The 25770-nt window shown below is 49.5% G+C and overlaps 2 protein-coding genes across 3 annotated transcripts; one reads left to right on the top strand and one right to left on the bottom strand.

Moving 5' to 3' along the window:
* Positions 1-770: 770 nt before the first annotated feature.
* LOC116455968 (parathyroid hormone/parathyroid hormone-related peptide receptor-like) lies at positions 771-9629 on the top strand. Its single transcript, XM_032134375.1, has 13 exons — positions 771-1711; positions 2788-2893; positions 3320-3430; positions 3548-3672; positions 3847-3941; positions 4295-4472; positions 4825-4978; positions 5146-5206; positions 5749-5815; positions 6096-6190; positions 6464-6605; positions 6699-6740; positions 7001-9629. The coding sequence occupies exons 1-13, from the start codon at positions 1634-1636 to the stop codon at positions 7343-7345; spliced, it is 1599 nt and encodes a 532-aa protein (XP_031990266.1). The 5' UTR covers positions 771-1633; the 3' UTR covers positions 7346-9629.
* Positions 9451-25763, bottom strand: DDX42 (DEAD-box helicase 42). 2 transcript variants are annotated; one of them, XM_032134369.1, is made up of 18 exons: positions 25673-25763; positions 23593-23829; positions 22838-22988; positions 22181-22242; positions 21129-21165; positions 19550-19699; positions 19224-19328; positions 18527-18646; positions 17635-17811; positions 17007-17135; positions 16681-16780; positions 16429-16476; positions 15854-15951; positions 14709-14985; positions 14008-14234; positions 12600-12710; positions 12014-12115; positions 9451-11471 (listed from the first exon to the last, which is right to left on the bottom strand). In XM_032134369.1, exons 2-18 carry the CDS (start codon positions 23811-23813, stop codon positions 10764-10766), a joined length of 2823 nt encoding a protein of 940 aa, XP_031990260.1. In that variant the 5' UTR covers positions 23814-23829; positions 25673-25763; the 3' UTR covers positions 9451-10763. The 2 variants fall into 2 exon arrangements, with proteins under 2 accessions (XP_031990260.1, XP_031990261.1); XM_032134370.1 differs by lacking the exons at positions 21129-21165; positions 22838-22988; positions 23593-23829; positions 25673-25763 and having other exon boundaries at positions 22181-22247.
* Positions 25764-25770: the final 7 nt, after the last annotated feature.

Genomic DNA, 25770 nt, shown 5'->3' with positions numbered 1-25770 from the left:
AACTCCATCCTCACTCCCCAGAAGCTTCTGGGTCAGAAATCAGACCCAGCAGAGCCTTCAGAAAACATTCATGGTGCAGTTGGACTGTTTATCCCTCGGTTGCCCTCCGTGCCCATGCAGCATCCCGAGGAGCTGCTGACAGAGCTCGTGTCACACCCACGCCACGGCCCGGGCGGTGCAGACAGGCAGCTGCCCCCGATGTCCCCAAACCCTCCTTGATTTTCAGCTGATGGCCACTGCAGGGCTTGTGTTGCTGTCTGATTCTATCAGCAGGAGCAGCAGCCCCTCCTGAGCCCTGTCCTTGGGATTTGTGGTGCTCCCTCGGCCTTCCCTCGCTGCAGGAGCCCAGCAGGACTCTGACCCTCATCATGCAGTCATGGGGGCTCATGGCTGGGGCCAGAATGAGCTGCCTTGCCAGGAAAACCCCAAGGGAGGCTCCAGGGGCTCTGCTGCTCTGTGCAGGATTGGGGCACTCATGGAGGCAGCAAGAGCTGTGTCTGGCCATGGATTACATGGGCCAAGGGAGGGGCCCAGGCTGGGAGCTGCTGTTCCAGGGATTTGGCACTGCGCTGTTGAATTCCATCCTCATCCCACTAATGACAACCTGCTTGGGGAAAGAGGGCTCCCCTCTTTGTGCCCCAGGGGGACACAAGGTGTTGGAACTGGCTGGGTGGTGGGAGCAAGCTGGGCATCGGCATGATCCTGAAAGGCAGGGGGCAGCCCTGGGGCCGCCACAGGGGGATGCAGGGGGATGGTGACAGCTGCAGTGGGACCAGCTCTGACCTGATGCCCAACGACAGCGTGGGACCCCGTGCGGGTGGCTGCTCCCTCCACCCCCCTGCCCCAGGATGGAGCCTCCAGCCCCTCTCCACAGGAGACCGAATGCAGACATGCCCTGAGGTCACTGTGGGTGCCTGGGGGAGCAGGACAGATCCCAGCACATGTCCCCAAAACACATCCCAGCCCCCGGAGAAGGAAAAGGGTTAAACTGGTGTCTGCTTGAAAGACATCCTAACGCAGGAGCATCAGCTCGAGGTGCTGCTCACGTGCTTGCACCCTCTGCCTCCCTGCTTCTAGCCACCTCGCTGGGACTTTCCCCACCTTCCTCCGGCTCCTTGGGACCAGTCTGGGGCTGGAGGGGACTTGGGGGCAGTGGGGGAATGCTGTGACAGCTGAAAAATGAGCCACCAGGCAGTGAGAGAAGTTTCTGAAAAGAGAAGAGGAATCTGCCTTGAATGAAGAGGATTTTAGCACCTTGGGCTAAGCCAATAAACCTCTGCCATCGCCATCCGAACGGGAATTGTTTGCACACGCTCCCAGAGCTGCTTAAAGCAGGCAAGACACAAAGAGAGAATAGGATCAAGCATGATGGGGGGAGAAACCGCCCTGCCTGGAGAGCCTGTGAGCAGATCCCTATAGCCGTGCCGGGGCAGTGCCCGCAGGGACAGGGGGTTCACCCAGCCCTGATCTCCCAGGGACGGGCTGTGCCCCCACTGCCGCCTCACCTCAGCGGGGCTGGCAGCCAGGACGGTGCTCCCAGAAGATGCTCTGTCCTGCTGAACGCACCAGCCCTCTCCACCGCTGGCAGCAATTCTGGTCCCTGAAGTCCCCATCCGAGTGACACGGTGGCACCATGGAGGCATCTGGTCCCGTGGGAGGTATCATGGTGACTCTCTTCTGCTGCTGCCTCCTCAGCTCGGCGTGGGCTCTGGTAAGTCTGCGTGGCCCCGGGGCTCCTCCGGTCCCTCTCCTGGCTTTAAATGTTGTGCCACCCGCCCGGTCGGGGCTGGGCGTGCTCCCGACTCACGGTCCCGCTCTGCAGAGCTGCTGGGCAGGAGGGAGAGCATCTCCACTCTCTCCACTCCTGCTAAAAGCTTCCCAGCAGCCATGGAGGCACTGCAGCGTGATGGCTTTTCCATTTCTTGGACACACTGAGGGCAGGGCTCACTGCCTCGGAAGAGTCGGGGGAACGGAGCGGGCGGTTTACGAGCAGTGCAGGAGGGGCTGGAGGCATGTGGGGAGAGCAGAGCTGGGCACAGCCAGTGAGACTCCCACAGCCAGGCCCCCACCCTGCTGATGAACCCCCAGCATCCCACGCCTGCCCCACATCCCTCACCAGCCCCCCATCCAGCCACCCAGATGCTGGTTTGGGGAAGAGCATGGACGGGAGTCCTGGATCTCTCTGGAGCCAGGTTTGGCTGCGCTCACTGCAGTCAGTCTGGGGAGAGTGACCCCTCTACATCCCAGCTCCTTTTCACTTCCAAAGCTGTGTCCTCATCCTGGCTCTAGACTCCTTCAAGCATCTTAGCCCAAAACACCCCAAAAGACATTTGCACATGTGGTGTGATGGGGAGGCTGAAGGTGCCATGGGTTGCACTGTCTACTCCGGGAACTGGACACTGGCTGGTTCGCTGAGCCCTGGTCAGGCATTTTACCCAGAGGTTGCCAGACCTGGCCTGGAGAGCTCAGTGTGGGCAACAGGGACACCCAGCACTGCTCGTGGGGTGGGTGACAGAGAGCTGGGGCAGGAGCCCGACAGGCCACTGATTTCTGCACAGAAACATGAGCAGAAATGACCATGGAGAGGGTGGGAGGGGGCTTGGGGTCAGCATCAGCCTTGGAAGAGGGAAAAATGAGAGCAGGTAGGCAGGAAGAGCTTTTTTCCTTCCCTGTGTTGTTGAATCTACCCAAAGCCACCTAAACCTGACTCTCCTGGAGAGGGTTGGGAGAGCATGGCCATGCTGTGACTTGAGCCGAGGGGTTGTCACTTGGGTTTTGTCTGGGCAGGTTGATCCCGATGATGTTCTCACGAAAGAAGAGCAGATCTATCTCCTGGTGGAGGCCAAGGAAAAGTGTCAGAGAGACATAAAGGCCCAGCTGGAGAAGATCAAAGGTATTGTCCCTCCCCTGTGCTTGGGCCAGCCAGCCCTGGTGGAGCTCGTTACACTGTGGGGAATACTGTCCCCTCTGACGGGAGCGGGATGGGGCTGAGGACACCCAGCTCCTGGGGGTTTGTGGAGCTCATGGCACCCTGTGTGCTCTGGGTGCAACCATCACCCTGAGGAGCCAGCACTGGCTCCAGCAGTTTCCAGACAGCTCCATGTACACCACAAACGAGAGCTGTGGAGGGGCCTTGCCCCATCTGGAAGAGGTGGGATGTGTCCCTATCCCTGGCCCCCTGCAGCTTCTCCCTCTCTGCAGCCCAGGGGAATCTGTGGCAGCGTTTTCCTCCCCCTGGTCCAGCATACACCTGGGGAAGCCAGAGGTTATGCTGAGGCCCTGACTGGAGATGTGAGATGTGTCTTTGCTCTTTGGCCAGACCCCAGCTGCCCTCCAGAGTGGGATGGGATCATCTGCTGGCCAAGGGGCTCCCCCAGCCAGGAGGTGTCAGTGCCTTGCCCCGACTACATCTATGACTTCAACCACAAAGGCAAGTCTTGTACCTGGGCAGAGAGCGACCTCTCCCTGGTGACAATCCATGCAGCAGGGACATGTCTGGGCTTCCCGCGGGTCCTTCTGCTGCCACAGTGCCCGTTGCTGTTCCCAGGTCATGCCTACAGGTACTGCAGTGCCTACGGGACCTGGGCCATGGCTCTCAGCATCAACAAGACCTGGGCCAACTACACGGAGTGTGCCCTGCTCTTCTCCTCCGAGAGCCGGAGCCGCGAGAAGGTGATCGTGTGTGTCAGAGGTGCTGGGAAAGGGGTGTGGATGGGGGCCAGGGAAGGATGAAGCAAAGGCCAGAGAAGTGCTGGGGGTGGGGTGCTCTTCCCTCTCTGCTCCTCAAACCAGCCCTGCTCCCCCTGTGCTCCGGCAGGGAGGTGGAGCTCAGTCCTTCTCTTCCAGGAGGTGTTTGACCGCCTGCACCTGATGTACACCGTGGGCTACTCCATCTCACTGGCCTCCCTCATCGTCGCTGTCTGCATCCTCTCCTACTTCAAGTAAGGGGAGGCCAAAGCCCCTCCTGTGTGGGAGAACCCTCCTCATCCCATCGCCCACACATACGAGCCCTGAGGGGGGGCAGCCCCCAAAGGAATAGGAACAACCCCAGACCCAACACAAACATCCACCAATTTCCCAAAGCCCCAAACACCCCAGTGTGACCAGCTCCTGGTCTGCTCCACCTCGCTCTTGGACAGTGTGGACACGCCACTTGCTCCTAGGTCTGCTTTCTGTGTCCATGGGAAGGCTGACACCCCAGAGCTCCCTCTGGGACCCCCCCATTCCCTCAGCCCAGGTGTGATGAGTTGGCTGGGCAGCGGGGCTGGGTTCGTGTGACATCCCTTCTCCGCAGGCGCCTGCACTGCACACGGAACTACATCCACGTCCACCTCTTCACCTCCTTCATCTGCCGGGCCCTCAGCATCTTCGTGAAGGACATGGTGCTCTACTCAGGCACGGTGCCCAGCGACACCGACAGGATGCGGGAGGAGGATTTCAGGGGTCCCTTGCCAGGACAACGGGGCCACTTGGCAAGTGGTGGATGGGGGAAAAGGGGAATTTAGGAGCCCTGATGCAATGGGATGTGCTCAGGATCCTCCCAGTCCAGGGCTGTGCTGCTCAGGGGAAGGGGATGAAGGTCCACCTTTGGCTCTACCCAGCTCCTCCCTGTCCTGGTGCCACACTAGAGACGAGAGCGACAGAGTACCTTGGCCTGTGTACAGGCAATACCTGTCCTGTGGGAAAGAAGATGCTGGAATATCCCAGGGAAGATGTAGGTCTCTGCAAGAGGAACACGGGGCACAGCTGGGTTTTGGTGACCAGAAAGCAAAAAGTTTTGCTTTTGGGGACCAGCCTGACATGGGCATCTCCCTGTGCCCACAGGTTGGCTGCAAGGTGGTGGTGACTCTCTTCCTCTATTTTCTGGCCACCAACCACTACTGGATCCTGGTGGAAGGTCTCTACCTGCACAGCCTGATCTTCATGGCCTTCCTCTCCAACAAGAACTACTTGTGGGTCCTCATCATCATCGGCTGGGGTGAGCACAGACCCGGCCGTGGGCCCGGAGAGCAGCCTGGAGCTGTGGCATCGGCCACGGCTGAGCAGCACCGAGTGCCCAGGGAAGGGCAGTGGGATGCAGGAACTGATTTGATCTGCAAAGGTGATGCTTCAACCCTGCTCCTCACTCTGGCTCTGCCCTTCCAGGTCTCCCTGCTGTGTTTGTGTCTGTCTGGGCCAGCGTCAGAGCCTCGCTGGCGGATACGCAGTGCGTACACCCACCTTTGGGAGGGGAAGAGTGGTTGCAAATGCCAGCAAAGTATCTGTGGGCACCAGAGCTTTTTGGAAATGAAAATTTTCCAAAAAGAACAAGAGGAGGAAACACACATTCAAGGCTTGTTCATAGAATTGTCAGTAATGCAGAGCGATAATGGTTTTGTTCTGCATTTGGGAGGATGGTGGATGCAGGTTTGCAGCATAAATTGATCAATAAACAGCACAGAGATGGATGCTAAAGGGCACATTCTGGAGTGAGGCATTTTAAAAGGAGAAAGGCCACCACTTGAACAGCAGGAGTTTGGGATGAGGTGGCCAAGGAGCCCTCAGGAACATTAATGCTTATTTAAACCTGCTTTGCCCCACCATGACAGTTACAAATGCTTGTAGCTAGGGCTCAAGATTTACACAAAGCCCACCAAAGGGGTGAAGGGTAGGAGATGGTGGCTGGGGGTACAGGGAGCCATCAGCTGGCAATTTACCTTCCCAGTGACATCAGGTTTCTCCAAGGAGTTTCTTTACTGGTCTTCTCAGGTGCTGGGACCTCAGTGCGGGGAACATGAAGTGGATTTATCAGGTCCCCATCCTGGCTGCTGTTGTGGTAAGAATCCTGTGGATAAGCCTCCCAATTCCTTTTGGGGAAAGAGGATTGATAGAGACCAGAGCTGTTTGCTTGTGGTCACTGGAGTTTTGTCCTGGCCACTTGGGCACCCAGGGAGGGCCCAGAGGGATCCAGGGGCTCTGGTCCCTCCTGCTCTGACCACAGCATCGCTGCCATGTCCCTGCCTGCACCAGAGTTGCCTGTCTGTGTCCCTGATGGCTCCTCAGGCAGACCCCAGGTCACTGTGAGCACCATCACCACAGTGGGTGTCTGTTGGCAGGTGAACTTTTTCCTCTTCCTCAACATCGTCCGGGTGTTGGCCTCCAAGCTCTGGGAGACCACCACGGGCAAGCTGGACCCCCGGCAGCAGTACAGGCAAGTGCTGGCAGCCCCACACCCTCATGTCCTGCCTGTTCAGCCAGGATGGCTCCCAGAGGTTGTGAATAAGGAGCAGAGGTGTGGGTAGGGCTGAAGGAGTGAGGAAGGGTGGCAGGACACTGGCAGCCAGTGCTTCTGGCAGCTCCGCTGGATTGAAGCCTGGCTCTGGAGTTCCGAGCTCTTCCTGCTCCCACCTCCAGCCTGGACACTGCAGGGGCCGGGGGCTGCCCAGCGGGTCCTGGGTAACAGCTCCAGGATTTCTCCTTTCAGGAAGCTGCTCAAGTCCACGCTGGTGCTGATGCCGCTTTTCGGAGTCCACTACGTGGTGTTCATGGCCATGCCCTACACCGAGGTCTCCGGGCTCCTGTGGCAGATTCAGATGCACTACGAGATGCTCTTTAACTCCTCCCAGGTGTGTTGACACGGGACTGCTCTGAGCATTGAGGGATGTTCATCCAGGGAGGCTCCGGGACCTCAAACTCCACCTCTTTTGGTCTCTTGGCAGGGTTTCTTTGTGGCTTTTATCTACTGCTTTTGCAATGGGGAGGTAAGTGGGAAGAGCGAGGGGCTGAGCTCCCTGTTCCAGTCCCTTCAGGGTCAGGGAAGGCAAACCTGCAGCCCCAGGCTGTGATAACCAGAGCAAAAAGCTTGGATTCATCCCTCTCAGTAGGATATGGAGGGAAAAAAAGAAAGGGAAAGGAAAAAGGGAGGTAAGGGAAAAGGGCAGGGGAAAGGGAAGGGAAAGCAGGAAGGGGAGGGAAGGTTGTTTTGCTGTCTCTGGGAACAGCAGCCCCTCTGCTCACTCAGGTGCAGGCCGAGATCAAGAAGGCCCATTTCCGGAGGCTCCTGGCGCTGGACTTGGGGCAGCAGGCGCGCCCCGGGAGCTGCTGCTGCGCCGGGCCGGGGTCCCAGGCCCCCCAAAGCTGCAGCACGAGCCTGGCGGGGCGGGGAGCGGGGGGCACCCGGGGGCTGCTGCTCCCGGCCCGGCCCCGCCCGCCCGGATACATCCCCAGCTCCGGCGCCTCGGACCAGCTCCTGCCCTGCCCCGCCCAGGAAATGAGCCAGAAACCCCGGGGGGAAAACACGATGGATCTGACAGACCCGACTCAGTGTCACCCCAAGCCCGACAAGGAGCTGGAAACGGTGCTGTGAAAAGGAGGGTGCATCTCCCACCTCGGCATCCAGATGTGCCCGGAAAGATGCTGATCCTCACGCTTCGGGCTCTGCTGACACTTGCATGGAGGGCCAGGGTTGGTACAGCAGCTGGAACAGCCCAGCTCCCTTTCCGTCAGAGCCAGTGTACAAAAGGATCAGGTGCTCTCGCTCCTCCTTTCCCCTGGCCCAAAAACAAGCCATAAAACCTCATTCTCCTCCACGTGCAAGTGACTGATATGATGTCTGTGCATGCAAAGCCTTGAGTCTTCACCAGGAAACACCTCCGTGCTCACTCCTACCCCACAAGTGGGAGGTGACTTCTCCAGGGCATTAAAGCCCATCCCCTCGGACTCCCCTACCCAGAACCAGCTCCGGCCTTGTCCGGCCTGGGGGAGCACTGAGTGCCCGTGGAGCTGCTCTGCAGCTCACCCTGCCCTCCCTTGCATCCTCTGCAGCTCACGGGTGGCATGAACAGCAACACACAACCACAAATCAGAGCAGGAGGCACTGGGACAGGGTGGGCTGAGGGAGGCAGGACAAACTTTGTGGCCTGGAAGGGTGCAGGGAATACCTGGACCCCTAACACTTCATCCATTAACACACAGGCCCCTGCATGCAACAGTCGTGGCCGTGTCATCTCATTGCAGGCTAAGAAGTGAATAGTCTGTCTGGCTTGTGTCCATCCTTGTATTCTATCACGGAGCCAGCGGCCAGTGGCTGGAGAGCAGCAGTGGGGGGAAAGGCTGGAACCCCGGCCCCGTTCCCAGCCAGGTCTGCTCTCCCTGCCAGCGACAGGCAGCCCCAGCATCCCCCTGCCCACTGCTCTGCACTGGCTGGGAAAGCTCCTCGCCTGAGGGAAAAGGCATTCCCAAGGAGCTGGTGTAGATGGCAAATGAATTAAACAGCATGTTGGTGGTAGCATGGAGCATCTTTTTCCTACACAGTTCCTCAAGGCAGCAATTTCATGCTAAAGACAGTGTCAGGGAACAGGTAAATAATTCTGTGAAACACTAAGGTGGAAAGGGAGTCACAGGGAACTGGAGGGACAAACAACCAGGAGCCATGTCAGAGGAGGGAAGGGCTCCAGGATTCACATTTTTTTAATCATCTCCTGGAAGGAATTTGTCTCTTTGGAAGACACCAGCACAGCTGCCACTACAGGGACAGATCCCCTCTCAGGGCAGCTGGAATGCTGCTCACACTGCTCCCTTGTTCCATGGGGATGGAACCAACCCTCCCATGGACCTCGCACAGCCCTGCAAGCTGACATTTGTGGCTCCCTGTCACTTATCAGTATTTACTCACTCTCTGCCCAAGAGGCTCCCGGTAGCTGGGAGAGGGGTGAGGAATTTCAATAATTCTACAAAGAGCAGAGGGAAGTGTTAAAAAGGGGAGAACCCCCAGCATATGCCTCACATGGGGCTGGTTCCCAGTGGCAGCGAGCTGGGATCCGGGAAGGGAGGGAGCAGATGGCAGCTCAGACTGTGGGGATATTTTTACAATTTGTTTTGAAACTCCAATCTTTAATTGCAGACTGATGAACCTTCAGGGTGAGAAGGGGAACACAACAGCTTGTGAAGCCCTGCCAGTCTGCCCTGAACCACCCCTGTCTTCACACCAAACGTGCAGAGCTCAAGCCAGGGCAATGATTCCTGCCCAGACTGTGGGGAGCGAATTCTGGAAACTCTTTTTAAAAACTCCAACAGATTAGAGCTGATTTCTGAGGGGGCCCAAATAATCACTTGGTGTCTTAACTGAAGCCAGTTCAGGTGTCAGTCAGATCTCGGGACTGTTGCTGAGTTCTCTTTCCAGGTCTGCCCATGACCCCACAAAAAGCTGGGATGAGTCCTATGCCCTGGGCTCTATCCTTTCCTCTTATAAAGCAGAGGAAAATCTATTTCCCAGGAGGCCTTGAAGCTAAAGCAGGGTTCGTGAAACATTTTGGGGTGAAAGATACTAAGAAAAACCACAGGAAGTCTTTTATCAACTACAATCCACAACCTCTGGTGAGAGAGACACAGTCAAATCTCCAGTCAGTCAGTTCTCCATCTGCACACCAGGGCAGCCAAAGGAAGTGGAGAATAAAAAGCACACACTGAATATATTTGTACCAGTAATAAAACATTTACTAGAGCAAGCAGAAAGTAAATGCACAGCTGATAAAGAAAACATCACAATGTCACAAAACCCTGACAGCTTCTGGTACTTCTTCCAGTGGAAACAAGCCAGCGGTGGGTGCTGACATGTTCCAACTGAAAAGTTCTTCTCTACCTTGTGGCAAGAAAAAAAAAAAGTTAAAAAATGGGTAATACACATGACGAGTTAAAAATGGGCAAGCAAGATTTTATAGATTTACTACATGTGTCCAATACAGGGCCAGATTGGAGCTGTTTTTCATTAATTTTTTCTGGGTTCTCCCTAAAGGCTTCTGAGTAACAGATCCCTGAATTTCTGAGTGAAGCCTCTTCCTTTAACCACACTTGCTGGGGGCTCCAACCTCTGATTGTTGTGGTGATTGTTTTCCCTTTTTTGTTTTTAATTTGAAGAAAGCACTCAACCCTCTCAGAACAGAGGGTGCATAGGCACAGCAGAGAGACAGGTTTGCTATGCAGGCTTCCACCAGAATGAGGGATATTAGGAAATAGGAGGTTCTTCAAAAGAAAAGAAATATCTGGGCAATGGGGTTGGAATTAAAAGTACTGACCACAAACAAGCCAGGGAGTCCAACCTACACTACAAGTGAATTTGTGATTTGCTGAGCTGGAGAAGGATCCCTTGAACAGCTCCACACACACCAAAAAAAAAAAAAAAAAAAAAAAAAAAAAAAAAATAAGAAAAAAAATCAACTTGCTCTGCCCCACCTTCAGCAAAGCAAATTGATGCATTCTTAGGTGATGGGGACAGAGGTAAGGGCAACGTGGAGGCCAAATTATTTAGGGAGAATATGTGAAAAGGAGAGGGGGGAAGAACTCACCATACTGACCAAACTGCTGCAAGATTAATGTCTAACAGGCAGGTCCTGAGCATCTCTAGGTGGACTGGACTGGTTTGTAAATGTGAACGCTGGTTAAGAAAAGACTAATTTATACTTCTATGGACAACAGTTTCTTAACGTTCCAAGGATGTGGAACAGCTTCTTTTTGTCAAGAAGATCTGTTTAAATCCAGCAGAGTCACTCGAGCACTGAATATTTCAAACCCAGAACCCAGGGAACTTTATCAAAATGATTTCTTTCACTAGATGTTGTGTGCATTTCATTCAGGTGAATCTGTCCGCAGATGAACTTGCATGGGGGTTCTCATGGTTTCCTTCTCCTGCCCCAGCTGCTCAACAACCAGTTACCAGAAACCCCAAGAAATCCTCTGGAAAAAGACAACACTACCTGCAGAGATTCCAGGCTGTGAACCCCCAGCTTTTAACTGTCCCACCGGCTCTTCTTCCGTTTTGGGGGCTCTGGGACAGCAAAACCATCTGTCTTGTCCCGGCTGTTGGCATCCTTCCTGTTCTCTCCATTCCTGCTCTCGCTGTTCCTCCCTTCAGTGCTGTTCCTGCTGTCGCCGTTGTTGCGGTTCCCGCCGCCCGGGAAGTCGGTGAAGTGCCGGCCCTCGCTGTGGCGATGGACGTCCCCGTGGCGGCCGTCACCGTGCCGGGAGGGGTCACTGTGGCGGCCGCCACCTTCACCGTGGCGTTGGACGTCGTTGTAGCGCTGGACGTCGTTGTAGCGGCCGCCACCCTCTGCGCGGCCACCGCCCTCCCCACGCCGCGGGGCCTCGCCGTGGCGACTGGGCCGGTTGTCGTTGTACCGTTCTCTGACAACGCCACCAACGCCGCCGCCGCCTTCTCGACTGTTGGTGCTGGTGTTTGTGTTGTTGAAGCCCTGTGCTCCGGCACTCGGGAAGGTGGGAACGCTGCTCAGATTGCCGGTGCTGGTGAAGCCCGGGACACCCTTTGCTGCCACCATGGCCGCGATGGGGCTCTCGGGGTTGGCAGCGTTTTGCTGCGCTGAACTCGTCGGGACGGAGTTCAGGCTCCCAGCGCTGGTCCAGCCGCTGGCACCAGCAGCAGAGCTCCCAGTCTTTTGGTTATTTAAACTTGCAGCAACAAAGTGACTCTTGTACTGGGACTGCAGGAAAGGGAGAGACAAAAGAGAGCAGGTTTGGCTCTGTGCTGCCCCACAGAACACGGAGTCACGGTGCGTTCACAAGCCCACCTTGGATTTTGGGAAACAGAGTTCCTAGAAAAAGTCAGTCTTGGAGTGATTACATTCTTGCTGTGCTTATGGACACCCAGTAACGGGCACCTCCTCCCAGACCACAGGGACAAGGGAATTCTTACATTGAGGGGTTAATTTTTACACTGAAGAGACAAAGCTTCTGTTTCCCCTTTCGCTTGCAATTACATTATTGCTGCTAAGCAACCTCAACAGAATCAAGCCCAGGTGCAGAATCCAGAAAGGAAAAAGAACAAAGAGGCAGCAGAAAACAAAGAAAGTTTGGCAAATTTGTGCAAACGTGTTCGGTCCAGCCTGCACCTAATTCCACCACTCAGGACTGCAATGCTGAGTGTGCTCCAAGTGACACAGCCACAACCACCACACTCAACTTCCCTGAAATAACAGGGCTGCTGCATTTTCAGGGCAGAGAAGAATCCAAGCATGGAACCAACCTGGAAAGCTGCTTTCATTGCTGTCAGCCTGTCCCCCATGGCCCCCGTGGATGGCTTGTAGGCCTCGTAGTTGCTCATCACACTGTTGTTGTTTCCACGGTCCTGCGCAAAACCACAAAGGGCAACTGCAGAGGTTTATCCCACACAGGCACGCTCAATTCAACCACTCCCCAAATCTATCCTGTCCCTGCACTCAAGGAAATACATCCACTAAGGATGACAGACTTCTGGAGAGCCCTGAGCAGTGGAACAGTTTGCTCCATTTTTTTTCTGCCAAGAATCAGCCTGGAAATGGCTTTTGAAGTAATTTATTAGTATTTATTTTACAGTGACAGTCTATGAGGAATCTCCAAACCTTCTGGATCACGCTGGCTCTAAAAAAAAGCAGCTCTTGACAAGAGAACAGCACAGGAGACTTTCATTTGACATATCTGATCCTAACTCTGAAAGATGCTGAGCTATGAGAACTTTTAAAGCAGACACTGTAATCCAGTACCAAGATTTTTTAAATTAAAGAATCATCTTTAATCACTAAGTGAAAAAGTTCCAAGAATCTGTGAACAACCTCCTCAGCATCTCTACTTACGGTATTTTCTGAGCCCAGCCCGGGGCGTTCGCGGTATCCCAAGCCTCCACCACCAATATTCAGCTTCTTGCCTTTCCCTCCTTTAAAACGGGACTTCCGGAACCACGGATTCTGTAACAAAAGGATAAATGTTTCTCAACACAGGGAATAAAAAGCTTCATAAATGCATGTAATGAGAATGAGAAAAAAAGGACACTGAGCATTTCGAAAGACAAACATTTTTCCATTCAACCACACAGCTGCTGTAGACAGTTGTGCCATGTGGGTCTGATGCTTTGGGTTACAAATGCTTTCTATGAAAACTAATTTTATGCCTTCAACTCTCATCCATGTTAAGGTTTTGGGGGTTTGAATTCTAACAAACCCAGGAATAAACACAATTTGCAATGCCATCACTTAGGAGTTCTGCTCTTGCTCATACTTTGGTCACTGATTTAGCCCAGTGCTTGGCTAAGGAGAAATGAGGGTCTGTCACCAAAACTTTCTGTACCAAGCAGTGGCCAGGGAATGTCAGCCCAACCAGACCTCCTGTTTCCAGGTGTTTAAGTATTAGCTGGCTGCACCTCTTTTTATGCCCTACAGTCTCTCCAAATGTAAATAAGTCAGCTGACTTCTACATGCTCCTCTCAAGGCAGCCAGGGAAGCTCTGCCTCACTAATTCTGTTCCTTCTGAAAATGCTGCCTCTCTATGTCAGAGAAAGTATTGTTCTATGTCAGAGAAAGCTGTTCAAGCTGCTTGCTAATGTAGCCACAGGCCTGCTAATCCATCTCTGAATTTGGGAGTTGGGCTCTCTTGCAGCTACACAGGCAGCAAAAGACAAGAAATTAAAGAGTTGATGAGTTCAGTGGCACAAGCACAATTGCTGCAGCTACCTGTCATACCTATATATAGCAAACCTGCCAGAGAGCACTGCCAAGCAGGTGGAATGATCAAGCAACAACCCTTTCACAGAGGGAATGTCCCTGTAATTGTTTTCTAGTTTAGCTTTCAACTAAGCTGCATCTCCCAGGTGCCTGCTATAAATCTGACTGCAATGAGACACTGGAATGCTCTGCTGGCATCAGCAGATTACAGCTCCTAATTTCCTAGGCAGTGCCTGGCCCCAAAATAGATCACATACTGTGCCGGTTTGGCCAAAGGCACAGAAAGGCACAAATTGATTTCTGGACATAGAGCGGTGATAGGGGATACACATCATAAAGTCACCCCAAGACACATACTGTGTTCCAAAATCTTCATGGATTCTTTCAAAGGCCATTAAAAACACTAGGAAACCTACTTTAAACCACAACAGGTCCCCAAAAGGTCACCGCTAACACATGATGGAGCCTGTGACATGAGCTGGCTGATTTTGTGCTGAATCTGGAGTGAAACTTCCTCATCTCAAGTAGTTTTGCTGGTTCATACCTGCATTGCCAGATCCAGCAGCTCTTTGGAGACGTGTTGGTTGGCACCCTCCAGGTTTCTGACGAGGTCACCAGCGAAGTTGCTGTCCTTGGGGGTCAGCAGAGTGTAAGCGACGCCCTTCTCCCCTGCGCGGCCGGTGCGGCCGATCCGGTGGGTGTGGGTGTCTATGTCCCGAGCCACGTCATAGTTGATGACAGTCTTGATGGAAGGGATATCCAACCCTCGAGCTGGAAGAAAGAGCAGTGTGGTGGGAAGTGTCGTTATCCCCAACTAACTCAAAGCAATCCCTCTGGTACCAGGGTACCACCCTACTCTGGTCCAGCAGGCAAAAGGAATGTCAGCTGATGAATGAACAGCAACCACTTCCTTAAGACACAGCTTTCCTTTCTGCATATTAAAAAATATGTCAGACTGTAATTTAGGCATCATTAAGAGACTAAAAATAACCTCCCTTCCCAATGCCATGTACTGCACAGGCACACAGTGTGACGACTCTTGGGGGTGTTTGTGCAGGGCCAGGAGCTGGGCTCCATGATCCCTGTGGGTCCCTTCCAGCTCAGGATATTCCATGGTTCTGAAAAGCACCTGGAACACAGTGTCCTAGAGGTGCAGAAGCCAACCTGGTTGCCTTCCACTGCAACATGTTTGCCTTTCTGTGATACCCACAGCTTGTCTGAGCTGCTTTCCAGAAGGTCACGTACCTGCCACGTCAGTAGCTACCAGTATGGGGATGCCCTTTTTCTTGAACTCCGAAATGACTTTATTTCTCTCACTCTGGTCCATGTCCCCATGAAGCAGCCCCAGGTTATGATCCTCCTGCTTGAGGTTATTGGCCAGTTCCTCTGCGTTGGCTTTCTTGGTGACAAAGAGGAGGACGCTCCCGGAGGACGTGAACTCCACGAGGCGCCGTGTCAGCCAGTTCCACTTGCTGGGCCCAGAGGGGAAGATCTCCACAATCTGAGTGACATCTTCATTTGCCTAAGGGGAGAAATGTCCTCAGTGAGGAAGGTGGGAGGAATAAACAGACTCCTAAATTAATACAGTGCAGCACAGCTCACAGCACTACCTGCAAGTTTCTTTGAAAGACAGGATTTTTACATATTTTAATATTACTTCAAGGATGATGCTCCCACTATACAGTAACAGTTTACATCAATGAATGGAGGCCCTGTGACTGAGCTGGGAAAGCTGCTGCTTTTCTTAAGCAAAATTAAGGAAAAATTTTCCCAGAAAGAAGAGCTTCATGCAGACATTTTTTTTGTTATAAGGGGACCTGATGTAAAAAATAAAAAATACAGAGAACTGGTTAAAAGAAGAATGTTCTGAAGGCATCTTGTGAAATTTCTCAAATGTTTCAATATATTATTAGCAAAGTTTCTTCCCAGCGAATTTACATCTGGCCACTTCATCAGCTTTCTACCAGATCCCAGCCTGCCAATAGTTCAGCTGTCACTGTCAAGCAAGTCCAGCATCAACATTCCCATGTAAAACATACAAAAGAGCTTTTAAGTCTCAAATCCTTCATTGCAGAAGTTGCAACGGCTTTGTTCATGCTTTTGAGACAAAACTAAAAGATACATCCATTGATTCAGCCTAATAACAAAAATAAACCACTCCATTAAAGTTTTACTCCTTGATGAAACCTCCCACCACTTCAGGAATATTTGTTGGCAGGAAGAAGGTCAGTAAGATAAAAATAAAAACGCACAAAACTTTCTATTTTTGCTAAGCACAAATTATTTAAAACTAAATATAAATGATGATTTTTGCAGTTTAACTTCAATTTCAGAGAACAGAAACACAACAATTCCTTGCTCTGAGTGTCTCACAAGTATCATGGAATCACCTCTCCAATGTCTCCTTGCACAACCCGAATTGGGTCGATCAGAATATCCCGGGCCAATTTCTCAATCTTCTTACGGAACGTGGCACTGAACAAGAGGGCTGGAAGAGAAACAGGGTTCAAACTCCTTGAAGTAGAAACTTTCTTTCAGAACTGTGAAAACACTGCACGGATGTTGTGAAGGAGGACTTGGATTCCTGAGTGTCAGTGAGCTGAAGCTGAGGTTTTATGGATTCTAATGGAAATTACCAACCACTGTTAGAATACCACAAAGTGGAAACACATTTCATGGCATCTGAAATGTTGATAATATGGGACCCTGCTGTGAACTTTCTCTCATGGCAGCTCAGAACACTGAATTTCAAGGCATATGAACATGAACTCAGCTAATCATCTTTGCTCTGAGTGCAGTCAGTGGAGGGATTACAGGGAGATAAGCTGAATGCCCACATCACAACTACGCCCTCCCAACAGCCCACGCTGAGAACAACACCAGTGGACTTTGGCACAAGTCTCCTGGTGTGGCTGTGTCCAGAACTGGAAATCCAAGCTCTGCTCCAGACTCACTGTTTACTCACTCTGTCTGTCAGGACGTACGTGGCTTGCGATTGATCTGACCTGATACTCTGCAAAGGAGAAGAAATGCTCTAATCAACCCTGTATGCTCATTATTTAGTAGAAGTAAGTCAAAATGAAGTTTCACTGCTTTATTTGACACATAATCACAGAATGAATGAATGCTTCTCACTCACTATTTAATTTTACAGACCCACAAAGCTGGGACTGGGCACCACTGCTTTCCAAAACAGTGACTTTGGTTCAATACGTACCAAACCCCATATCAAACATTCTGTCAGCTTCATCAAACACAAGGTAAGTGACTCTCTGAAGGTTCGTAGCTTTCTTTTTCACATGATCAATCAAACGACCCTAGTAAGAGAAAGCTCCAAGTTTTTAAAGCATATTTAAAAACATGTTAATATATACAACCACCTAGCTGCTTTTTATCCTGACTTACCAGAGACTTAGAACAGAAAACATCTCAGGGCTTCAGTCTAGAATTAGCGTCAATATTCACAACATAGGAACAGATTCTTGTAACCTTTTTCAAGTCCAACAGTGCAAACCCCTGTACTTGGTGCACACAGGTACTTACTGGAGTGCAGACCACGATCTCTGCCCCCTCCTGCAGGGCCTTGGCTTGCTCCCACATGCTCCCTCCTCCGTACACAGCCACGGAGCGCAGGTTATACGCCTTGCCAAAGCGCTTGCACTCGGAGTGGATCTGAGGGTGTGACACAAACACAGCACAGCTCACGTCAGACAGCTCTGAGACAACACACCGACCTTGCAAATTCAGCTCGGCTTTTGAAATGCCCTTTTCAGCTACTAACTTAATGAAATTATTCCAAACTCCTCAGGGATGAATACTTTGACACATGTGGGTAATTTCCAGTAACTTGAGAAACCTATTTAGGTATCCAACAATAATTTAACCTGCAGGCTCTATCCTTTTGCACATAACAATTTGTTGCAATGCATCCACAGCATTCTTATGCCTAAAAGTAATACAGGAGCACTGTGCAAAAATTTAAAATTTTAGATTTGTCATGATCTTTCAAGAAAACAAGGGTAGATAAGAGGTGTGAGCTGGAGCCAGGCTACTCATGCACAGAGTAGTTTTTTCAAATACTTTCCTGAGGTTCTCTGATAATTTTTGCCAAGAGTTTTGCCTTCTTCTCCAAGAAGACTGGCTGGCACACACAGGAATGCTCCACACCTACCTGCTGGCAGAGCTCCCTGGTCGGGCAGACGATCACTGCAATGGGACCATCCCCTGGTTCAAGCTCCTTCTGATCCATGATGTGGATCAGCATTGGCCAGATGAAGGCGGCTGTTTTCCCACTTCCAGTCTTAGCAATCCCAATCATGTCTCTGCCACTTAGGGCCACTGGAACACCCTGAAAAGAAGGAGATTCTAACCCCACATTATGCCCACCATAGTGTATCCTTGTGCTAGACAGTACAGGAACACTCAGGTAACGAGGAAAGCCCACCACAGAGGACTCGCAGCAACAATTTGCCAATGCTCACACGGTTTTATTGCCAAGTTCAGCTCTGAATTAGTTTATTTTAAGGGCTGGAAACCATTACTGTGTTGGAGTACTGGTGGCCCGTATGAAATCAATGTTTGGGCACGGTACAGCACCCCAAGGATATGTTTATATGTACACAAATGTATCTTGTCCAGCTCTAAGAATGCTAAAAACATTGCAGTAGAATCCCTTTAGTTTGCATGGCTCTTCAAGGAATAAAGCTGTCAATATACAGCTCTTTATTCAGCTACTGCTATGGTTATTTTTAATACAACCTCTAAAAAAAAACCACAAACCCTGAACTTCTCATACATTTCTTTAAGCAAGAGACATCACTTGAATGTTCTTCATTTGCCAAAAAATACAATGAAAAAGGAATATGGATATATTTACAGCAGTCATTTAACAAGGAAAAAAAAAGTGGGTAAACTTCTATTTAAAAAATATCAAAGGTATTTTTCTAGAAAAACCCATGGCTCTCTGCAAGCAACTAGAATTTGTCACATCCTCATGTGGATGAGGGAGCTTCGCATGCATTCTTTCAGTTCTCTTTAGAAGTTTGAGAATGAACAACACTCACCTGACACTGTATTGGAGTGGGTTGGGTATACTCAGATTTCCTAATCTGATGCATAAGTTGCTCATCAAACCCAAAATGAGCAAAACTACTGCCAGGCCTTGGAGGAGCAGCCCCGGAGACCTTGGAAAGACAAAAAGATCTTTGTTCATGAACAGTGAGAGAAAAACAAAGAGCAATCTGTTAAAAAAAAAAAAAAAAGCGTCAAAGGTCTCTCTGCCTCTGAAAAATAACTTTACTTTTTGAGTGGATGTTAAATGTAACTGGGTGCAAATTCAAATGTGTTGTGTAAACAAGACTTTCAGGTATAAAAATTTAATTATCTGTCAATCAACATGAGATACTCAACATCATTTTTACCTCCTTGTGTATAACTGGTGTTCTACCCCAAATAATTCCCTTCACAGAAGGTCACCCCACCAACATGTTACAAATGGCAAAGAACTAATTTCTGCATATCTAACTCCTAGCTTTAAACTCCTAGCTTCTGCTTTAACTCCTAGGTCTCAAGTGTCAATCCTCACTGTCCACTTTCACAAATCCATAGGAGACTTTCAAGAAAACAAGATCACTGGAAGTGTCCGAGAGGCCTGGATTCAAAAGCAGGAGTTCCCTGTGAAAATCTTCATTAAAACTAAGATAGTCTGAAAATAAAAGGGAGTTAAAAGCTGCTGGGAGGACAGTTCTGTGACCAGCTTACCCGGAGATTCAGCTTGTGCCGTAACTCCACCACTTGCTGCGGGGTCAAGCTGGTGATCTCCTCGTGCTCATCGTAGAAATTTTTCTCAAATGGTGGGTATTCAATCTGCAAGATAATTAATTAATTAATTACTCAGTTAGTCCAGACTCAAGATTCCATTTTTTCTGAAGTTCTTAATTGTCTGCCAGAACATTTGCTTAAATGATGCCATTTCTCAAGGACCTTTGATATGACTTACCTAAGAAAGCATTGAAATATTACAGGGGCCTTCTCAGCTCCTCCTCTCTGGAATGCCTCAAACAGAACAGAACAGAATTCCCTCCTACCTCTGAATGGTCAATAGGTGGAAGAGGATCAATGATTTTTTTGGACGGTGCAATCGGATTCCCATCACTATCATACTCCAGGTTATCCTCTTCCTCCTCTTGCACCACACCAGCAGTGGGGTTCTCAGCCATGTAGCGAAAATATGCTTCCTGCAGCAAAACAGATCAGCAAACTCACATACAATAGGATGCAAAATTACTACTGTTTGTTGAAGTGATGTCTGTGCTAAGTGGCTGTTTGCTTTCACACCTACCATTGAGGAAAAAGTAACTACATTCGCTAGAACTGATTCTTCTAATAAATACCAACAGATACATCCCGAAGGACAAGAAGTACAAATAAAGAAAACAACTCCAGTTTCAGCTACACCACAAAATGCTCCTAAAAACCAAACTCCTCTTATGTGTCTGCTTAACAACTCCTTCTACCAAGTCTTGTTACATTTAACAAGGATCTATTCTTATTTCCATATGAACAAAGCACAAACGCTGTAGGTTTCTAACCAGAAAGTACATTGTTACTAAGCATATGATGTTTATTTTTTTAAACATGCTATGCCAAAGATAGTTTCTTTCACATCTGTTGTTGACTCTCTCAATGAAAAATAGATACAGTTTCATTTCTCAAAGTCTAGTTAGGGGAAGTAAAGAAACTATTTAGGAAGAGTCCTTCAAGACAAGCCCAAATTAAAACACTGCCACCCTGTCACACGCAATCCTCACAGCTCACAAAGATGTTTGTGTCTCTCAGATTCTCACTGGCACACCAAGACTTTCTCATAGAGAAAACACCAGTCTCGCTTGACTTGAAGCAAATATTTAAGATCAGATTTGTCAAACTCAATTACAAATATATATGTATATACTCATCTGGCTTTTCCATTCTCCTGGCCAATTATCCCTCAGTCACAGAGCTATGCACACAATACACTTGAACAACAGCTGTCCCCAAGCATAAAGTCATCTCTGCTCAAACTTTGGCACAGCTACACACACCACTGGCAGCAGAGCCCTCACGGCCAGACAACCCTGCCAAGCTCTGCATTAATGCAAGTAACACAAGAGTTAGTAACTACAACTCAGTAGTAAGGTACATTTTGAAATTAAGTCTTTTCTCTTTATTATTTTGGCTACAGTGATGCTTATAAACCTCAATGAGAACTGGAGCTTCTCTGAAAACAGGGATCAAAAAAGCCTGATTCTTGCCCTGAACATACCCCCCATTCCACTGCAAGGAGCCTCCACAGTCCAACAGCTCCTCCCTGGTGTCCCCTGGAGCTGACTGTGCTAATTACAATTTGTAAGATCCTTGGACACTGAACAACCTATACAGGAATCCGAAGTTCAAACTGACTGAAAAAAAATCTTCTTCAATGAATGCAACTGTCTAATATTCTTCTTAAAACACCTAGAAGGGTAGAGACCACAGAGTAACCACTACAGCTTCCTGCTGAATTGTCCGGATACTGTGCATGATACTGGAATTTTGTTTGTCCCTAGTAGTTATGTGTTTGGAGAGGAAAGGTAAAAAAAACCAAAACAACAAGAAAGAAGATAGAAAGACTGCATAGGAACTCACTTGGTCATCTTCCTCTTCAATGTCATCTCGAATACCCCTGGAAAAACAAGCGGAGAAAAAACTTCCCTGCAAGTGTTCCACAGACTCAGCTCAACAGTTTCATTTGATTAGTGCTGAGCTTCAGATTTTGTGGAAGAGACAACGCTATCAACTCGGCAACATTCATATTCCCAACCCATGGAGTTTTCATATCTGGTGCCAACCATGGCAGTGACCCTGCAAAGACTTCTCTTTACTTCTAGTACTGAGACTGAAAGATTAGGACTCCATCTTCCCAGCAGAAGCCACATCAAAGATCATTCTGGTCTAAGCTCTCGATGCTACAGAAGAGCCACAACTGAAGAGGAATATGAGCCAGGAAGTGCAAATCCAGTTCAGAACTTCCCCAGGTGGTGATTTGGATCCGGTGTTCTGTTTCAGGACCATGTATATCTGATCAACCCCATGCAATGTAACTTCTACAAATATATCTGACATTTCTATCAAGAATCAACAGCATAACTATTTTCCTTGGTCAAAACAAATAGATAAGCTGCACAAATTTAAACTGTTTTTAAACTCCAAACCCCAAGTGTCACATGCTACCTAATCTATCAGCTTCAATGTCTAAAAACTAAGTGCAAGTTTGGAAGAGTCTCCAGTAGTCCAGGTACAGCAGCACTGAGTTATTTTGCTCACATAAATGCAATTTTAAGCTAAACCATCCTGATCTCTCCAAGGGTGTGGGAAGCAGAAAAACTATCCAGGCTGATCTGGAAGGTGGCAGGAGTACAACGTGCTGCCCCAATTTCTGTGGCCTGGAAAGGCTTCTCACGTGGGATAACTCTCCGTGTTGTTGCCGTTTCCCACAGGATGGTGCCATGGATTCTTCCCTATTATTGCATTTTCACAGCACAAATTGTTATCCACAGGATATCATGCACTGGTTAATGATGTTTATTAGGTATATACTATACTGTCTAATGAACAACCATCATCAACAGAATGCACTGGAATTCTCTGAGCACCATACAAGACACTGGTAGGAATGGGAATGATAAAAAAGAACTTACTTAACATTCTTTTTTTCTTTGTCTTTATCTTCGAGTCTCTTCATGTCTCGAGCAGCTTGATCCTAACAGGTCATAAAATTGTCACATGTTAAAAAGACCAAGATGGTACAACATGTAAGGGAAAAATGTTCCTGCATAATTAGACCATTATGTCACAGAGACAACACTTCTTGGACTAAGCTTTGTCTTGTTCCGTATCTGATTATGTTAAATAAATTCTCCTACCAATACCTTTGAATTTACATACTCTAAGCTTGTGACGATGCTGTTGAAAAAATAAATTACCCATATTTCTCCTGAACCCAACTAATAACAGAACTGTAGCTAAGAAACAGCTCATGATAAATACAAACAATTTCCATTTAGGTAGTGAAAAATGCAGGAAACCTTAGTTTGATGTTTAGAGACAAGCAGAGCTCTATGTTGTATTGTTCTGACATCCTAAAAGCAGTTAAATAGTTAAGTTATTGTAAGTCATATCCACTCTCTGCCGATCTAATTCATTTTTGAGTTCTAACTAACACCATTCTACACAAAACCCAAAGTCAAGTGGCATTTTGACCGCAGCTGCCAAAGCCCTGAGTGATATTTGCTGCCCCTGACAGCACACAGGTACAGCCACATCAACGAATAAACATTTCCCGAGCCTGGTCTTGCCTCCACTTCAGCCATGAATGCCTCCAGAGGATCATCATCACTGTCAGAGTCTGCAGATTTGGAATGGAACTGCTGCCGAGTGGGGGAATTCTCTGCGGGAATGTAGGGCAATTCCACATTGCTGGAATCTTCCTCTTCATCCTCAAAGTACCTGAAAAGAGATGAACAACAGTCCAGTCAGCACATAGTTTACAGCACTGCGCTGTCTTTCATGGCTTCTGGTTGAGTCAAGGTACCCACACAGACAATAAAAGTCAGTATGGACACAAGAGAAGATGTTGAGATTTATTTATTTACAATTATTCATGTTATAAGTTCAAAGTGATGGCAGGGCAAGTAGAAAATATGAAACTCAGCCCCTCTCCATCTTTCTTGTAGGCTCCCTTCAGCAGGTCAGCCCCAAACTTCTCCAGGTTTAACAATCCCAACCTTCTCAGCCTTACTTACACATTTATGCAGCCAATAGAAGGGTTAGTAAAGAATTGTGGAGATCAATGTTTTCCTGTGCAAAAGACACCCAAATTTATCCTGCTTGGCTCCAACTTTGAGAGCACCATAGAGTGAATAAAATACGTTCTAGAGAGGGGAAAGCTGGAGGAGGAAAGCTTCCATGGGCTACTGTAGTATCTCACAGTCTTTTAAGTATATTATTATGTATTTATATATACAAACATCACAGATACTTCCCCTGACCTCGGAAACATAAAACCATTAAAATCTAGAGCTACAGAAACACGAGAAATAACGGTACTTACGCATTCTCCTCATCAAAATTTGCTCTCTTTGACCCGATTTTGTAGAAGGAAGGCAGCTGAGGAGGCCCCGATTTTGCGAATGCTGCCGAGGAGCCGGCTGTGCCAAAAGCACTGTGGGACTGCTGAGATAGCTTGGGCTCCTCTTTCTTCCCAGGTGTTATGGCAAATCCACCAAACCCGAAGCCTCTCTTCGTACCAGGTCCGCCTTTATTCCAATTCATGATGTCCCCAATATACCTGTTAACATGAGAAAAGACAAATTAATGCCCTTTCTGCTTCAGGCAGTTATAGATAATTGCCATTATTTTTCTTGTTACTTGATCCCTTCAGTCATGACACAGGGACTTGTGGAACTCTGAGAGACAAGAGTTTAATCTGTTTCCCAAAAAGGATGGGGCTCTGCTCTTTTGTCAGTGTGAACATATCCACAATTCCAGAGAAGAATAAAACAAAGTGGCTGTCTTCCAGAACAGGTTGTGTCCTTCAAGGATTACTCAAGCATATTTAAGATGTTACCTGTCCTGTTTGCAGTCTAAGACAAACAAACCCAAGGCCAGAACTTTGAACATCAGGAGGAACAAGAGACGAAAAGGCAGCTCGGTGCATATTTTGCATGTCCACATCGTCCCATCTGGAAGTGTTTCACGGCTTGTCAATATCTCACTCCTGCAACCCAGCAACCTCCAGAGAAATGGGCCCAGGGCAGCACAAGGCTTGTGTGAGCCCAGGCACATCTCTGCCAAAAGCCAACTCCCTTTGCCTCTTAAGACAGCACCTTCAGCCACATACATGATCTCTCTATATTATGCACACATATTTATATGCTCTCCAACCTCTATTTTTCAAACAATATTTTAAACACTCCACATAGCATGTCTGCCCAGAACTTGATTTTCTAAGATGAAGACTGAACTGATATATTAATATTTACAGTTTCCATTCTTGAGTCATTTCATTATCTGCATGGTCAAGCAAATCATACCTGTAAGGCAGGAAAGAGAGGAAGACACCCACTGCTTTCCAATGCATTATAATTAGCTGTCCAAAGGCTACAAGTCTTATTAAACAAATCCTCACACTAGGAATCTTCAATGAGATCAGAACTCACTGGCAAAAAAACAGCTTCCAAACAATCGGAAGGTAAATACTGCAGCCGGTCCCTGTGCTGAACATTTACCAGCTTGGGGCTTGCTCAATAAATCTCGAGTCAAGACCAAAGCTCAGTAGCACGTTTTGGGGGAAACTCTGCTCTTCAGCTCTTCATGGCAGCAGCTGACCCTGGAGTCCTGTTTTCCCTCTTGTCCTGACACACCTTGTAGCTTTTACACCCGCGGATCCGTGGCACTGGGAGATCAAAATGTACAATACAGGAATAAGAGGCGGAACCGCATTTCTGCCGTGACAGCACAGTGGGAATCTTTGAAAACTGTTAACTTAAAATCTGATTGTAAGGACTCTTCCTCACTGTACTTACCTACCTTTTTCCTCCCTTCGGCTATCTCAAAAAATAAGAAGGGCCACTTTTTTATAGTCATACATCAGCAAAAGTACAAAATGTGGTCAGATCGCCCACTCGCCAGCAGCGAGTGAACAGGGACTGGTTCCCACAGGACGCAGAGACCACAGGAAAACTCCCGAGGCTTCGCTGCCCTGTGGCCGCCGTTCCGTGGGAGGAAACGCGCGGGGCACGGACCCTTCCGGCGGCCGCCGGGATCCGCGGGCACGGCCGCGATGCGCCTCAGCCGCTCCCGTTCCAGGAGGGAAGGGCGGAGGAACCCCCGCGCGCCGGGATCGCCCTCCCCAGGGCACGGCAGGGACCAGGGCCGGGGCGGGGACGGGAGCCCCGGACAGGCGCTGTCCCGGCACACCGGGCCCTGCGCGGGGCCCTTCCCGCCCGCGGAACCGCGGTGCGGGGCGGGCCCTTTGTGCGGGGCAGGCCCGGGCTGCCCGCGCCCGCTCCAGGCCGCGGCTACGGCGGGTCCCGCCCGCGAGAGGTCCCGCAGGCCGGCGGGGGAAGATACGCCGCGGCGCTCGGCCCGGCCTCGCTGCCCTCCCTTGCCCCTCAGCCCCCCTCACTCACCCTCAGCCCCGCAGCCGTCGCCGCCACTTCCCCGGTTACCGGGGCGGGGGGGTGGAGACGCGACGCACCGACGTGCCCACGCTCCGTACGTGATGACG

The sequence above is a fragment of the Corvus moneduloides genome, chromosome 26, assembly GCF_009650955.1.
Source record: "Corvus moneduloides isolate bCorMon1 chromosome 26, bCorMon1.pri, whole genome shotgun sequence".
In the NCBI taxonomy this organism is placed as follows: domain Eukaryota; kingdom Metazoa; phylum Chordata; class Aves; order Passeriformes; family Corvidae; genus Corvus; species Corvus moneduloides.
The sequence above is the reverse complement of the archived record's forward strand: the minus strand, read 5'-3'. Positions and strand labels throughout refer to the sequence as shown.

Bases quoted from the DNA above. Each gene is read 5' to 3' on its own strand.
- LOC116455968 (XM_032134375.1), top strand. From the start codon at position 1,634: ATGGAGGCATCTGGTCCCGTGGGAGGTATCATGGTGACTCTCTTCTGC. The intron at 3,673-3,846 runs GTGATCGTGTGT...CTTCTCTTCCAG, and splicing joins AGAGCCGGAGCCGCGAGAAG to GAGGTGTTTGACCGCCTGCA. The intron at 6,741-7,000 runs GTAAGTGGGAAG...CTGCTCACTCAG, and splicing joins ACTGCTTTTGCAATGGGGAG to GTGCAGGCCGAGATCAAGAA.
- DDX42 (XM_032134369.1), bottom strand. From the start codon at position 23,813: ATGAATTGGAATAAAGGCGGACCTGGTACGAAGAGAGGCTTCGGGTTT. The intron at 22,989-23,592 runs GTAAGTACCGTT...ATCTCTTTTCAG, and splicing joins AATTTTGATGAGGAGAATGC to GTACTTTGAGGATGAAGAGG. The intron at 12,116-12,599 runs GTAAGTAGAGAT...GGTTTTGCGCAG, and splicing joins GGCTGGGCTCAGAAAATACC to GACCGTGGAAACAACAACAG.